The 17,324-nt window shown below is 35.0% G+C and overlaps 1 protein-coding gene across 5 annotated transcripts in view; it reads left to right on the top strand.

The window, feature by feature from the left end:
- The window catches only part of Fxr1 (FMR1 autosomal homolog 1), a 54,238-nt gene extending 38,554 nt beyond the window's left edge, over positions 1-15,684 (top strand). The window contains exons 10-18 of one of the 5 annotated variants that reach the window (XM_005069709.4): positions 1,127-1,236; positions 2,340-2,426; positions 3,934-3,991; positions 4,079-4,141; positions 7,448-7,651; positions 9,966-10,166; positions 10,796-10,876; positions 13,903-13,994; positions 14,628-15,684. In XM_005069709.4, the coding sequence (XP_005069766.1) occupies positions 1,127-1,236; positions 2,340-2,426; positions 3,934-3,991; positions 4,079-4,141; positions 7,448-7,651; positions 9,966-10,166; positions 10,796-10,876; positions 13,903-13,994; positions 14,628-14,798 (1,067 nt within the window). In that variant the 3' untranslated portion in view covers positions 14,799-15,684. Of the gene's footprint in view, positions 1-1,126; positions 1,237-2,339; positions 2,427-3,933; positions 4,142-7,447; positions 7,652-9,965; positions 10,167-10,795; positions 10,877-13,902; positions 13,995-14,627 lie in introns of all 5 variants that reach the window. The other 4 variants (XM_005069708.4, XM_005069710.4, XM_013113083.3 and 1 more) reach the window with 4 other exon arrangements.
- The last annotated feature ends 1,640 nt before the right edge of the window (positions 15,685-17,324 follow it).

Genomic DNA, 17,324 nt, shown 5'->3' with positions numbered 1-17,324 from the left:
TTTTTGTTTTCTGAAAAGACATTTGCTTATTTTTAGCAGGATGGAGGATGAAGCTGCTGCTTAAGCTTCATTGTGTAATCAATCTGTGAAGGTTGCTTTGGAAGGGCTGCTGCTAGGGCTTCTCGGAGAAGACACAGTCATGTGAACTCTGGTGTCTGTTTAACCTCTTCAGTTACTTACTGCTCTTTAAATTGAAGCTTATTGATGGGGAAGAGGGGTGAGATTAGGAATAAGATTGACAAAATCTAGAAAGACTGTGTTTGTGTTCTTATTACCCAGTTTAACTGTTGACATTGTTCCTTATGCATTGGAAACTGTTCTTACAAGCACACAGCATGACAGACCTTACCTCCTTTCAACTGAAATTTTAGCTTCTATGAAAATGACTTAGTTAAAAAATAATTGTGATGTGAACCTGACAACATGAGGCTGCTACTTATAAGGGATATTTCTGTTACTTTTATCCCAAGAATATACCAAATAATTTCAGTTACATATTGATTCTTCAGGTTAATGTTTGTAATAGCGAAAGAGCACCTTCTTGTTCCCTTTGGAGTTTTTCTTTAAGTATTGTATACTCAGTTAACTGCTGTTTGAGTGACATGTCAAATATGAAGAAGGTATGAATTTTCTATCATTTTATAGTCTATCATTCTTAGAAGACAGAATATACATGCTGTATCAGCACTTATAAAACTATGAAGTATGTAAAATCACTTGGTGTACAATGTGAGATTTTAGTTTGTAAGAATATGCGTGTGTGTGGATGCGTGTATAATACATATGAATGAGACAAATTGACATGATTAACGCCAATTAAAATTGCTTTCTCACATGCCATGGGCAGGGTTTTGAAATGGACGACATTTTAAATTGCTAGAAATGGTTCTAATGTTTAAAAATGTTTAGGTTTGAAAATTGTCTTACATGTACTGTATTCAACAATTGCAGTCAGTAGCTTTAGACGTAATCCAGAGAGAGTTTAGCACTCTTTAGGTGAGGTTATTGAAAGTGAAAAAAATCATATTTACTTGGTGGTTATCATTTGATAGGAAAGTCATAACCTAGGTTGGTACTAGATTGATAGCAAATTGGTTTTTAACTTATGTTTTTTTTTTTATTAAAGGAAAAGTTATTGGAAAAAATGGCAAAGTTATTCAAGAAATAGTGGATAAATCTGGTGTGGTTCGAGTAAGAATTGAAGGAGACAATGAAAATAAACTACCTAGAGAAGATGTAAGTATTTAATGCTACTTATTTCCCTACTTTATGTTAGCTTCTTAATTGCCAATGCTGTAGATATTCTTCGTTTTGAAATTAAATTTATTTATACTTGTATTTCACATACTTAGAAAACAATGCATCTTTCAGTTGTGTGGACTGTGGCTTCTTTGTCAGTACTTAAGTTCGTTTTTATAAAAGTTTCAGTTTACTATTTTTGGGTCAGGCGTGCTCCCCCCTCCGCCCCCTCACCATTTCATTTTTCTGTGCATGAGTGTTTTGCCCCACATGTATATATGTGCACCGTATGTATACCTAGTGCTTGTGGAGGTCGTAAGGCATTGGATCTGCTGGTATTGGAGTTACTAAGGGCTGGAACTGTCTCATGGGTGTTAGGAACCAAACCCAGGTCCTTTTCGAAAAGAAATGCTCTTAACTGCTGAGCTACATCACTCCAGTCCCATCTTAGTCATTTTTACTCTTGAGTATAAAGCTGTAGAATTTGATGCACAATGAAGCAGTCTGCCAAAAGTAATTCTTGATCATCCCTTGGCCTTTTTTTAAGAGTCTAAAAACATTGGCCACTTATATCATATACCTGGTATACAAAAGCAATCAAAATTCTGATCTGAAGACTATAGTAGTCTGAACCTTTAAATAACTCAAATACAACTTTTTATGTTGATACTCAAAGTAAGTTCTCCCTTGACACGGTCTCACTTGCATTTCAGTATTCCATTTTGGTGCAAGTTTATTATTCCTGGTAGGTTCTCCTTGATAAAAAGAACTTACTGTTCTACACTGTCTCTGTAGCTTGGGCCATTGTTACTGCTATTTCTGGGCCTCGGTTCGAAAACATAAATAACCTGGGTGTGGTAGCACTTGGAGTTAGAGGTAGGTGGATCACTGTGAGTTCTCAGCCTGCCTGGTCTGCAGAGTGAGTTCCAGGACAGTCAAAGTAAGTACATAGGGGAACAAAAAACAAAACAGAACAACAACAACAAAAACCCACCACACACACTAATCTGCATTTCAGATTAGTTACTATGTATTGTAGAAAATCTTCCCAGAGTATATAATTAGTATGTTAAATTGAAGACAATGTACTTTCTTAACAGGGAATGGTTCCATTTGTATTTGTTGGCACTAAAGAAAGTATTGGAAATGTACAAGTTCTTCTAGAATATCACATTGCTTACTTAAAGGTATGTATGCATACAGTTCCCATTGTATTCTTGTGGATCTCTGCTGCAATTCTGTGTGAACATTGTATACTTGGTATAAATAAGGTATCAATAGGTCAAACATGCTTGTATATTGGGGCATTTAAATGTTTTTAATTTCTTCAGTTTTGCCTGGATTTTGTTGAATACATAGAGAATAAAATGTTATTTGCCCTTACACTTTTTGGGGGGTGAGGGTGGTTTCTTTTTGAGTTTTTAAGGTTCTTTTAAAGACATGATCATCATTTACAATGGCTATTATATCAATTCAGAGGGTAGGGCATGCAACCGGAGCCAAATGCATGGTAAACAAAAGAGGAATGGCCTCCAAGCTACGCCCTTAGCCCCTATTTGTTAGATTGGAGACGTGATGCACAAGAGTTGGAGAAAGGGAAGTGTCTCTAAGTTAGTAAGCATCATACTTTTTCATTCTTGTTCTTGTTGGTCATCGTAAATACTAGAATGTTCTCTACTTCTAGTATAGTTTCCTTCCCGTCTCTGATATCATTGTTGTACTGGCATTTTATATCATTCCATTTCTTTGGATTCTGTCAGGCTTGGCTTTGTAAGCAAATCCTTTATTTTATGTATTCTACCTCCAAGCCAATAGTTTTGTTTAGACTGGTTACCATCACATGTTGCAGGAACTGAATTATCATAAGTCTGCTTTCCCCTCTAGGTGGTAAATAATTCAAGATAACTGATAATCTGATAGTGAAGTAGTTCATTTATAATGCCTTTAAATAGACTATTAAGTCCCTGTTACAGAGACAGTATCTGGCCAGTGAGCTGGCTCAGTGGGTAAAGGTGTTTGCAGCCAAGCCTTACAACCCACATTGTGGAAGAAGATCTTCAAGTTGTAGTTAGATCGCCACATGCACATGGGGGTATACACACACACTGCACATACACAAGCAGAGTAAAAAAGGACAATATTTGGTAATATGATTAGCAGTTAACAGATTGGTTAAGTTTATTATACAGTCACTTGAAAGAGAATTGTATATACTGTATGCTTATAGCAATATGTTGGGCACACTGTGTAGTATTCAGGGTTTCTTGAGTTGACCAGCAAATGACCTTGTGAATACAATTCTGCTTTATGAGATGATTTCAAAGATCAGTTTGTTTCTTTGGATTGTAAGATTCTAGCTCTAAGATCCCCACTACCACAACAACAAACTTGTATAGAAGTTGGGTCAGTAGGTAGGGTAAAGGTGTTTTCCCCCGTCTTAACATGGTCTAACGTGTACATATATACAAATAGCAAAAACAATTCTTTTTTTTTTTTTTTTTTTTTTTTTGGTTTTTTGGTTTTTTGGTTTTTCGAGACAGGGTTTCTCTGTAGCTTTGGAGGCTGTCCTGGAACTCACTTTGTAGACCAGGCTGGCCTCGAACTCACAGAGATCCGCCTGCCTCTGCCCCCCGAGTGCTGGGATTAAAGGCGTGCGCCACCAACGCCCGGCTAATTCTTTGTTTTTAATTGTAGGAAGTGGAACAACTTAGAATGGAACGCCTGCAGATTGATGAACAGCTGCGACAGATTGGTATGGGTTTCAGACCTTCTTCCACCAGAGGGCCTGAAAAAGAGAAAGGATATGCCACTGATGAAAGTACCGTCTCTTCTGTACAAGGTTCTAGGTCTTATAGTGGAAGAGGCAGAGGTCGTCGGGGCCCTAATTACACCTCCGGTTATGGTAAAAAGAACATTGTTTTATTTCTGTAGTAATGTGTAGTAGTGGTTCTAGTTTAGATGCTGCATATATTTTTCTACTAGCTCTCATTTGTTTTTGAAGGTGAAAGGTAGTTTGTGTTACTGCTGTGTTACATATAAGTGACTGAAAGGTATAGCTTATAGTTACATACTAAAATAAGGCATGATTTTATACCAGTAGTTCATAATGAATATGTATAAAGCGTGAATGGGTATAGAATAGAGCCTATGTTCTAAATAGTGTGGTTTCATACATTCCTGTAGATTCCTAGTATGGTACTGCTACCTATATGAAAAACACAAGTGAAAAATGATATTTGGATCAGCATTACATATAATATTCAGTAGCTTTGGAATAGACTGTTGATTTGACGGGTTTGGATGTTGTAGCACCTTGTGTGTAACTATTTTGTGTAGTGACATTTTGTGAAGATAAAGGCTTATAAAGACAGTTAACATTTTATAATGAACATCTTTATAAGCTGTATCATCTTTATAAGCTGTATTTTCACTTTGAAGCGGGGGACCTAGCCATGGTAGGAACAGATGAGTGGATCCTGTGGCAGTTAACCATCCTCTAATCTTAAATTCTCATTTATTCTTGTTTAGCTCTGGAGTTGTTCCATCTTTCTCCATTTGGACTTGGATCTTAGCAGTGACCTGATCCTCCTCCTGCCCATCCCTCCTCATTTCCTTTTCTATTCTTTTACTCTTTTCTCTGAGTGTTCATCCTGTTTCAAGGAAATACTTGTGAACATAGGCCAAAATAGGAAGCATTTACACAAAGTTGAGACGAATACAGGTTTGCATTGGGCAGGTTCAGATCCAGACTTGTTGGTTAACTGAGGAATCTAGTGATCCTAGAGTTGTAATACACCTGTACTGTCTTTCAATTGTTGTACAGGTGGAAGGCTGAGTATCCTTTCTTTTTAGTATTGTAACCTTACGTTCCATTATCTCATTTTCTTGATGCATTTTCATAAGCACAGTATTGAAGTTTTCAATAAGTGTTTACTGTGTAAAAGATGGAGAATTGTAAGCTAGTGCAGTTTCCAGCAATTAAATAGAAATCAGGTATATTTGCATTTTTAAATCCTAAATTAACATATAATCAAGTGTAGTTTTTATATGGCAAGAGTGAGAAAATTACCTGAACAGTTTGATTAGTGTCTGAGAACTTACTGAGGGAGTCACTCTAGTAGATAATGTATGTGAAGATGGCAAAGGAGTCCTCTGGGTTGGAGAACAATATACAGATCCTTCAGTAGATGGCAGACTTACCTCTGTGGAACTAAAAATAAGAGAGAACATTTGAATTGAATTGAATCAGTTCAATATAGTTAACTATAAGAAACGTTTACTAGTAGAACATTTTTTTAAGTTGTGCTAAATATAGTTTGCATCTTAGAAGTCTATCACATCTTGGTTATGATAAAAAACATTTTTTATTTATTTTTTACATTCCAATCCCAGTTCCCCCTCCCTCCATAATAAAACATTTTTAATAATAAGCTTTTATCACATGAGCATTTAAAATGATGGGAACTGTCTTGGTAAGAGTTACAGTTAGAGGTTGTAGAGAAAAGTTTGATTATGAAATTTGACTAAAAACAAGCAGTGATTGAGTGTCATGGCTCGTTTTTATAAGCTTTTCTTGGTTTTCCTTGTATCCTGCTTACACTTACAAGATTGAGAGGTTGGAATGGCTGTATTGTTTTCAGCAGAGCTGAATACCCTACAGCAACTTAGAGGTGTGGACAGCACAGCTTTATCATTGTAAAGGTGACATCACCTGAACTGCCAGGTTTGGGGGTTTCTGGAAGTTTGGCAGAACCTGCTTGCTTGACATTTCCCAATTCTAGGAAACACTTGTTCTTGGCTTATGACCATACCTGACTATTTTTAAAAACATCAGTGACTATAAAGTTCCAATGCTGTCATCTTAATAACAGTTAAATACCTGTGAGATAGTTTGGGACCACCTGAATATTGTAGGACAGTCTCTTCATTTCATGGTTGAACCTTACACTTTTTGTGATCATAAAAGTATTGGCGAGTTCATCAACAACTTGTTTTTTGTAGTATTTGTCTCACAAAATAAATACTGCGTTTATGTTAAGTTTAAGGAGTAATTTTCTTGCTTTTATCCTTTGGTATAGTTTACTAGGCTTATCCACTTTTACATTTTAACTCATTTGTTTCACTATTCATGAAATGATTATTGTCTACATTTTGACAGTTGTAATATATGGTTAGTGTTTTTGGCATTTGGACAAATAATTGTTAAATGGATACTTTATTCTCTTCTATGAAGCTTGCATTCCTAACATAATTGAGAGTGAAGAATAAACTGGATTTATTTTTTTCTGAACTTTTAATCTTTTCCTTTGTAATTTGTATTCAATTTGTAGAGTTCTTTATTCCCTGCACCTTACTACTTCATTAAGGAGCTCTAATGTTTTACTACTATTTTCAAATACTCATGGAGTTTAGATACAATCCATTTTTAGGTATTTCATGTGACAGAATGATTCATCAATGGGGGATTTTTTTTGTACTTTGGGACACTGACAAGGTTAAGATGAAGCTTTACCTTTTGACAGACCAATAATAGATCTAAGGAGAATGAGAACAGTAATACATGGCAAGATAGACAAAGTGAAATAAGAAATGGAGAAGGGTTCTTTTTTCAGTTCAACTGTTAAAAATTTAGAAATCAGCGAGACAGTTATATGGACTTTATTTCAATGGCCCTGTCTCTGTTCTATTCTTAGGTAGTTTCTCAGAAACATTAATGTTATGCTAATCTGAGGCAATAGTAAAACATTTTATATATATTAACTGACAAGTAAATGCCCAGCTTTTAAGGACTATCTTAAGAAGTGGTCTGATTTTATTAATGTTAAAATGTGAGAGAAAATACACGCCGTAGACATTAATAATAGAAACACTATTGATTAAACTTAAATTTTTCTGAATGTGATTAAATTGTTTTTAGGTTTTGGTAACATTTTTACTCATGATTTAACCTATCCATTTAAAAATGAGCATAAATCTTGATATTAATTGCATTTTCATAATGTACATTTCCTATAATTGTTAGTTGAATCTGATAATTGCATGTTAAATTTAAAGTTTTTCATTTTGTTGTCTTCAGAGCAATCAATATGCTTATTTTAAATAATGTTTAGCAGAGTGTTTTGAAAAAAATTTAAGCATCTATGTATGTGTACCTAATTGTTTTGCATACTGTCTTGTCTTTTTCCCCTCACCCCCCACCCCTACCAAGGTACAAATTCTGAGCTGTCTAACCCCTCCGAAACAGAATCTGAGCGTAAAGATGAGCTGAGTGATTGGTCATTAGCAGGAGAAGATGATCGTGAGACTCGACATCAGCGAGACAGCAGGAGACGCCCAGGAGGAAGAGGCAGAAGTGTTTCTGGGGGTCGAGGTCGTGGTGGACCACGTGGTGGCAAATCCTCCATCAGTTCTGGTAGTCTTTTACATACTATGTCAGCATTTGTGCTTTGTAAACAGTATAACCCTGCAAGAATTATTTCCTTCTTCAGACCTACACATTTTTGGAAGTTTGTGATTCTGTTTACCATCTTAGAGAAAATAATAGACTGTAGCAATTAATAGAGGAAAAGTTGTGTAGAGTACTATATAAGCCAGAGCTGTCAGTTGGCACGTTTTGTCTGCTTTGAGAATTATATTTTTATCCTTCCCATTTTGGGGCTTTTGGAAATAGGTATTTTATTGTTTTCCCAATAATTCTTTGCTACAGTTTGGGGACAGAAAAAGATGTGGACTCTTTCTGTTTTATTTTCTTGAGAAATTGAAGTACAAACAGGACTATACAGGGACTGGAAAGGTGGCTCGGCAATTAAGAACAGTTACCACTGTTGTAAAGTAGGGAGCTAAGCTTCTAGCACATCTAGCTGCTCACAACCCTGCAACTCCAGCTCAGGGGAATCTTACGGCCTCTTGTGGCCGCTGTGGTCACCTGCACATATGGGTGTGCGTGGGTACAGCACATGTTCATAAACACAGGGTACAGATGTATCATATGCTCATGCATTTGTTGACAGTGGTCATTTGATTATTATTGTTATTTTTACTATTGTGTGACAATTGTTGTCAGAATGTTCTTTCTGAGCAGAATGAGCAGGAGGGGATGGTTTATTTTAAAGCACTATACATAGTATTATTACATGTATTTCCTTTATACATAGTAGTATTACATGTATTTCCTTTAAGGAGGTCACACTTTATGATTAAATAATCTCGTTTAAAATATTTGAAGTAATATTTTAAATCTTTTAGAAGATTTGTCTTTGCATATTAAAACCAGACCTTTGTGGCCATGCCTTTAATCCCAACACTTGGGAGACAGAGACAGATGGATCTCTGAGTTCAAGGCCAACCTGGTTTCAGAGTGTGTTCTAGGATAGCCAGGCTACACAAAGAAGCTGTCTTGAAATACCCCCCCCCACACACACACACATACACAAAAACCCAAATATGTTACTATACAAACAATGGAACAAATTAGCATAAAATGAAGGGAAGCGTGTTTAGTTTAGCTCTAACTGGATACCAATTTTCATTGTGCCTAAGTTTACTTTTATTAGAAAAGTTTAGATTAGTTTTTTTCTTTCAGGAAAGTAATTTTTGTATTAAAATGTATACTGTTGGTATGATACTATTAATGTATTTTACCCAGTGCTATGACTAATAGATAAATTTAGTATCTTTTGTAAAGATGCTAACTTGCCAGCTGTTAAAAAAGGAAACATAGGAGTAATGGTATTTAGGTGAATTTCTTCTGAATTTTAGTGTTGGAAACAGTAGATGTGCATAGGTAAGACAGGTACTTTTCTTTCTATTTGTATCTTGAAACCATTACTTCTCACTTCACTAGATGCTTTTTGTTCTTAGAGTTAGAATGCAAGTTACATCTGTTTCAACATTGTTCTTTCCACAACCAGTTATTATTTCAGCCTGACTTTAGTTTGACACTTGTGCAGACTTCTTTTGGTTGCTTCAGTTAAGTTAGCTGATTTTTCTTAATTCTTGGGTACACACACTGAATTTTATTTGGAAATAACTCCATTAGCAGCAGTTACCTTAAAGTTGTAAAGAGAAAACAAAAGGCTCTTTTAGAATCACTACATAGTAGCTACATATTTCTGTTAATTTATATTTTTCTACCCTTTGTAGGATTAAGAGTGGGAATGTCAGAATTAGATAGTGTAGTATTTTCTGATATCATTACCTTTCAGTAACTTTGGGGGATTGGTCTGAGGAACCCCCACAGATTTTCTTAAACATCCTTTACGAAAGATGATATGATATTAACACATCATCTGTACACACTGTTCTATATTATCTCTAGATTACCTGTGTCTGCGAAAATGCCATGTAAGTAGTTTAACTTTATTTGAGGGACAGTAGTAAGGAAAAACTATGCAGGAATAAAACTATGTGTTTAACACAGATACATCCCCTTATAGTTTTATCTGATGATGTAGAGAGCTGACTATTTGTAAAACAATTCAAAGGAAATAGTATGAAGCTAAGAAATAACCTTATCTTTTGTTTTATAATTTTCATTACCATTAAAATTTTGTTAATCTTAATCTTCAGATAAATTACTGGTAACAAGAAAATATTTTTTATTTCAGGCTTATATTTTTATGGGGGGGCATAGAGTTTATTTACAATTAGTTGATGTAGTTCAGTAGATCAAGCATTTTAACTGCAGCCCTCATAATGAATATTTCTTGCCTCTGACATGAATATAGTGCTCAAAGATCCAGACAGCAATCCATACAGCTTACTTGATAATACAGAATCAGATCAGACTGCAGACACTGACGCCAGCGAGTCTCATCACAGTACTAACCGTCGTAGGCGGTCTCGTAGACGAAGGACTGATGAAGATGCTGTTCTGATGGACGGAATGACTGAATCTGATACTGCCTCAGTTAATGAAAACGGGCTAGGTATGTAAGCACTTAGGGAAAAGTTGTATGTGTGTGATCGTATTCTACTGATACTAGATGAGGCTTTTTAAAAAGTATGCAAATCACAAATGACTTTTTAATGTTTACTTTAAGTGAGGGAGGTAGCTGTTTGTCATGGGTGTCTAGTTTTCATATTTGTCAAATATCTGAAACTGGGAGAATTGATTAAAGAGCCCCTTTATACCATTGAATCAGGACAAAATACACAGTTCTTAATTGTCCAAAAACAAAGCATAACTCTTTTAGCACCCTCTTTTAATAATTATAGTACATTTTGGGAGATACTTAGAGTGAATGTTTATAAGGGGATAAAATGACATTAACTTTGAAATCCAGAATATGTTGGAAATTTTATTCTGAATGACAATTTCAGTTACATATGACAGTTTGTTTTATTATGAGTTAGAGCCCTCTTAAGCTCCAGAGAGGAATGCTTTATGCTACAAAAATGTATATAATCCTTTGTCGATATTGTATGCTTTACCTTCAATGTTTAATTAAAAGTTTCTCTTTCCCTTTTTTAAATAAGGAAAGAAGTTTTTCGTTTGTTCTTTTTTGTTTTGTTCTTTTTTTGCCAGAGTAGTTGATGGTAAACTTTGCAATTACAGATGATAGTGAAAACAAACCCCAGCGACGCAATCGTAGCCGCAGGCGTCGTTTCAGGGGTCAGGCAGAAGATAGACAGCCAGGTAACTTGAGTGGGCCTGTTGGTGTCAGGTCACAAGCATGAAAAAATGTCATGTGTCTGCATTCTAAATATAGTTACATGTTCACATGTGTGTATATGCATTCAGAATTTGCATTGCATAAGCTATTCAACTAATGACACTGCTAAGAAAATGCATTCTTCCCTTCAGTGTAAATGTTTAGTATCCAGTCTTAGTAAACTAATGTTGTGTCTTAATTTCTTACATGGAAATACCTTTAAGACTTTATATTCAGTTGGCATATTCCTCAAACTCAAAGATGGGGACTGCCATTGCAGGAACTATATGGTGTGAACTGTGTTTGAGGTTGATTGGCAAAACTACCAGGCAGTTTTTGCATGGTGCCTGTTTACTATATTTAGATTGGGCGCCTCATTTTGGTGGGAATTAAAATACTCAAAATTTAAAAACAAAATGTAGAAGTGTCTTTTTCCTTAAAAATGTAGAAGTGTCTTCTACCTTAAAAGAGAATGCATGTTAATGTTTTGTGTTACTGTAGTGTGGTGCGTTTTCCTTTACACATACTAATCGTTCAAATAGTGTTAGTTTCATTCAGCATTTTATGTTGTCACAGTTTTGGTAACTGGAAAGAACCTTGTTTATTATGTCTATATTATTTTGAACACAATTCATTTCTTATTGTACAGAGAATCACTGTATATTCACCATGAAGAAATTGTGTGCAGTAGAAATAAACCCCTTTCAAACCAATCAATTTTTGCATTCTTTCCAAAACATGTTCTTTCATGTGTTTCCCCCAAATAATGTAAATCCTAAATCTTTGAGTGTTGAGGTTGTAGAGACATTTGGGAAGTCCCATTCTGAAGAATTTGTGTTTTAAAGATAAAGGGACATGTAAAATGAATGGAACATTTCTTCCCCTTCTTAATGTTAGAAATGTATTTTAGTTGAAGAGATCATGAATTTCAGTTTTGAAGGTGGCACAACAGTGAATACTTTCTGGCCCTACTTTGTAAATAAGAAAATTCAGGCTATCAATTATGGACTCATTAACCTGGAATACATTTCAGTATAACTTAGCCATTATCATGGTTAAGTGTACTGACATAAAAATATCAAAATAGGGGTTCTTCTAAAAGAGTTACATTGTTTTGATTGGAATTAACTGAAATGACTAACTGGAGTTTTGATAATTTTGACAGCGGTGTGCTGTTGCATGCTACATTGATCCTGTTTTCACTGTTCGTAAGGACCATTGTTTTTCTTCTTGCCAGATGCCTTTATTTACAATTCCCCAGTTCTCCGGGTTCTTCTGTTCAGACAGCAGTCTGGGGAGACAGCCTCCACACAAAGTTGATAGTTGGTTCTTCCCTTTGTCTAAAATTTCTAGTTGTTCTTAGTTGTATATAAATTAACTATTCAGTGATCTTTCCTGTACTTAGACACTACATTGGTATCAATTGATTCTTAAGCCACACAGGAAATTCCTGAGTCCTGATTATGCCACAAAATTGTCTAGATATTTTTATTTGAAATTTCAATTTCTAATGAAATTTAAAGGACTGTATTCCATAAGAACTAAAAAACAAGTTTCTTAACTGGCTTTCTTTGTTTGGGGACAAGGAACAGAATTAAATGCCACTTTGCTTTGGACTCATAGCTACATCAGAGTTTTCATTCTGTGTATGAGTAGGTGAAAGGGTCTAAGAACGGTTTGCACACATTTACATTGAGCAATATGCCTATCTGTGCACCCGCATCTTGAAGTAGATGCATTCTTCCAGGTGTCACTCAAGTCTGCACTGTGAAAACAAAATATTCATTGGAGTGTCTCCCACCCATGGGTACAGTCATTCTCAAGACAGTTCTGTCACCCTATAGAGTAGTTAGAATCTTCCAGAGTACTGCTAAATATGTTTATAGATTTCTTGACAGTAATTTTAAATGAGAAGTCATTTAAAGGCTTCATAATTCCTTATAATTTGGAATGAAAGCAGTTTGAAATTTAAAATGTCTATAGTTTTCTAATAAGTCTTGATTCAAGATGCCTAATTATTTTTAAGGCTTATTAACATTAAGTTCTTCAATCTTAATGTTAGCACATGCATTAGGATGAATGAATTCTAAGATACAATTCAGCTTTTTATTGTATTATATGATTTTGATAGCTGCATTTGGTCTGAATCTAATGGACTAATTTTCCCCCAGACATGTTGGCTTTAATGTAAAATTGATTTGTTTGTAATTTTTACAAATTGGGGTTATTCTTAAAACTAGTCTGTGATAGTAAATAATTAGGTAAAATTAAGAATTTTGAGTTTCAAGTCCTGTGGCCAGTGCATAATTCTAATAAACAGAGGGCATTTATTAGTGTGTTAGTCACTCTGCTTCCTAATTCACTACTTAATGTGATTATCTTATGTTAAAACCTAGCATGATAGCAGCATTGATGGGACTCTTCCTTTCCCACCCTGACAAGAGTCTTAACTATATTAGGATTGTGATTGTCTTAGTTTTGCCTATATTTCTTAAATTCTAAACACCAGATAGTTCAAATGCTGTCTATCATGAAATGTTAGGAAGGAACCACAAAATGCCACACTTCAACATCTCAATTATGTTGTATTTCTTGGGCTAGTGGTACAACCAGAAAAAAAAGAAAAGAAAAAACCCAAAAGCATTAAAATCTTTAATCATTACCCCACCCCCACACTAACTATTGCAAACACCACTCTGTACTTCGAACACTGCTCTGTAGTGCTTGTTCATGGTGGTGGGTTGCTACACCACATTCATCCCATAGCTGGGAAAAGAGGACTTGAATCTAGATTTCCTCAAGTTCCAGCTTGAATTTTTCTGTTGTTAGTACTAAGATCACAGGCACATTTTCCCAATCTATGCTTTTGCTCAGAGGTGGGTGCCCAGCGTAAAATTTTTAAATTGGGTGTCCCACCATTAGTTTACTTTAATAGTGAAATTACTCTTAGTCCATAATAAAATTTAGAAATATTTTTCAACACCTGTAATTTTTTTCTCATCTTTAACAGTCACAGTTGCAGATTATATTTCTAGAGCTGAGTCTCAGAGCAGACAAAGAAACCTCCCAAGGGAAACTTTGGCTAAAAACAAGAAAGAAATGGTAAGGAGAATTTAACCTGTAGGGTTTTTGTTTTGTTTTTTATTATTTCCATATTGTTTAGATTTATTTATTTTTTACTTATTACTGTATGGTCACGTGTTTTCCCCAAAAGATAGTATTTAAAGACGATCCTTGGTTCTATCCCAGGCCCCTGACGAATGAAGGTGTGCATGCTTGAGCCTGAGACACTGGCCAGATAGATAGCATTTCAGCATTTACTTATCAGCAGTGGGAATAGACCCTTTAAGTCTTAATTCTTTTAAATGTTTTCAGTGATTAATACATAAATGAGTTTCAAAAAGGTGAGTAAAATAGATGATGTTTTACCTATTGTATTGACTTTTTACACCATTTATATGGTGACATTTCCAGTGACTTAAAAGAATACTAGGTATAGGTTTCATTGAACAGTGTAGGTGCTTTCTGTGATATGCATACTCATAGGTAGTACTAGAGATCTTGTAGTTTGAAAACCCTGAGACTGGAGTGCATTGGTATTTGTTTTAAATTTAAAATGTTTTCTGTATGGCATATAAATTCCTTTTTTAAAAAGCTAATGTTTATGTAGTTATTTTCTTCCTCAGCTACAGATTTCTTTATAAAGATGTTGAAAAAGTTGTCTCCCTTTGACAGGCAAAAGATGTGATTGAAGAGCATGGTCCTTCAGAAAAGGCAATAAATGGTCCAACTAGCGCTTCTGGCGATGAAATTCCTAAGCTACCGCGTACTCCAGGAGAAGAAAAGACTAAGAACTTGAAAGAAGAAAGCACTCAAGAAGCAGCAGTCCTGAATGGTGTTTCATAACTGAAGGAAGTTCCTAGTTTACAGTTCTTTTACATTACAGTTACAATAGTGCTTGTACAAGCTTGCCAAAGATAGAATACGGATCGCCAGTCTTACATCGCACTTTCAGTTCCTCCATTTGGAATTCAGAAAGGGGAGGGATCCTGAAGAAATCATATGTTAAACATACTTTGACACCTACTGTGTTAAAAATATATCATCAGATGTGCCTTGAGAATAGTATATGTAACATTAAAAAAAAAGTTGCTGGCTATAGGAAATGTTATTTTGTTTTCAAAATATGGCAGAGATGGGGGGAGGCGGGTGGGGTGGGGTCCCTAACGTAACATTCTTTATGAAAGCATTAGCTGCTTTTGTTACATTTTTAATAATATGCAACCACTTCTTCACCCGAGGAAAACTAGAATGAAGCAGTTTAAAATATTTTGCACTGAATTGTAATTTCTTCATTATAGTTTAGTCTGGAAATTGGTCTGTTATGTGTTTTTTAAATGCTGTTTGTAGAGGCAAGTCTGCAGACCACTGGAATACGTATGTTAACTCATTTGCAGGGACACTGGGTGATATTGGCAGTGACTGTTCTACATTGAGGCTTTGTTTGGTTTATTTATTAAAGTGTACAGTATTTAAAAAAAATCAAACATAGCTTTAGTTGAAACACTAAGCTGATTAGTCCATTCAGACATAGCCTGAACTACTGAAAAAAAAAAAAGATCAATTTCCAGAGGGTTTATTCTGTATAAACTACATGTTTAGTCTCCAGTAGAGTATCTCTCACATTTTCTTTTACCCCTTTTTTCTCCTCCCCCCTTTTTTTTTTTGATTTTGGTTGTTTGATGTGCAATATGTTTTTGTATGCAGGTAGTAAATAAACTTTGATCTTCCATTTGCTGATTTTAACTTTCTACTTTTTATGCCCATTGTTTCAAAGGATTAGGACTACTTCACAGGCCTAGAATAGATAGCATCCTTGGATTGCTTTTCAAAAGCATTTATTCTGACTCACTTCTACTATTAAAATGCTAACCATTTAATTATTTTGTAATGAACCCTCTAAAGTCTTAACACTTAATGTTTACTGTTAAATGGCTTAGAAAATGTATGTCTTTGCTGTTGGAGAAATATCTTTCTGGTGCATTCTAACCAAAAGCAAGTTGTAGAAGATATGGGAGGCAGAAGTTAAGCATTTTACTTTTGGCCTTCAGTTCTTTATTAAAGAAAACTATTTTAAAGTATGGTAAGCAGTTTTTAAGTAGCAGGCCAATAATGTGCTTTCTGATTAACAGGGAAATGATTTTGAAGGTTCTTTTACCAGTGATTGCAAATCAGTAATTAAAAGTTTAAAAATATTTCATTCAGAGGACTTTAATTTTATGAAGAAAATTTTCAGGTGGAAGTATAATGATAAATGTATATTTCCGTGGTTGTTGAAATATTTGTGGAATTAGTATTACATAGATTGCTGGAGCTCCTTTAATTTTGTCATTTGAAAGTTTTATGTGCATAATTTATTAATTATGTTCATAAAAATGTTGACCTTGTTTTATAAATGAACTGAGGGGTAATTCACATATCATTACAAATGGACAGTCTTTGTATAGTCATAGCCTGTAGCTTACATTCAAATTGAGATTCACATGCACTGATACTAGGTTTTGTTTTGTTTTGTTTTTCTCGAACTCTTAAGAGTTCTGATAATAGAACTTTTAAGTGAGGTATGTATAATGAAATCCTTCCACGTTGTATACCAGGTTAAAAAACCATAACCTCATTTTGAAAGAGTTGAAAATGAGTTAAATAATTGACTTTTTAAATTACTTAGTTCTGTGTATGTGAGTCATAAATTTAACGGTGAAGCATTGAAGAAAAAAGAATTTTGTGTCTGATGGGAATTAGTGTTTTACTATCATGCTACATCCACAGCCCACAAAAGATTTTAGATCCCAAGCTGGGAAACATGTTACTAAGTATAATTTTTCATTTTTTCCATGTCAGATTCCCCACAGTGTTGTTGTCATAAAGATTCTTAAAAATGAAGTATAGCTGAAACACTTGAGCAGGAGTTAGTAATAAATTCTTTAAGAGCTGAGACTTTATTGCCTGAAAATAACTACCCAGTGCCTTGCCCTTTAAAGTCAGCCCTAGTCAACTGTCAGGTTTTTGTTTTGTTTTGTTTTTTCTTTCTTGTAGATGTTTTACTTACATAGTATCAGTGAAAATCCACTTCCCCAGAGGTAATCTGTTGATTCAGGTTGCTATTGGTACTTGGGCTGCCACCTTGGTTAGACTCAGTGGAAATCCTTGCTTTAGTGCATACTACAAATGTGAGAGCGGAAAGTGTTCTAAAAGGTAGCTTCAAGCACTGAAGTATGGGGCCCCATGAGGTTACGTGTAAACTTGAACTGAATGTGAAGTACACATTGTGTGAGGGTCAAAAATGATCTGCTTTTCCTGATTCATTGGGGGGGGAGGGAGCTAAGGTAAGGGTTCTTGTGTGCCCCGCCCCCTAAAAAGGTGCAGGCAAGA

The sequence above is a fragment of the Mesocricetus auratus genome, unplaced genomic scaffold (assembly GCF_017639785.1).
Source record: "Mesocricetus auratus isolate SY011 unplaced genomic scaffold, BCM_Maur_2.0 Super-Scaffold_100011, whole genome shotgun sequence".
In the NCBI taxonomy this organism is placed as follows: domain Eukaryota; kingdom Metazoa; phylum Chordata; class Mammalia; order Rodentia; family Cricetidae; genus Mesocricetus; species Mesocricetus auratus.
Note: the sequence above shows the minus strand (reverse complement) of the source record. Positions and strands in the feature narration are given on the sequence as shown.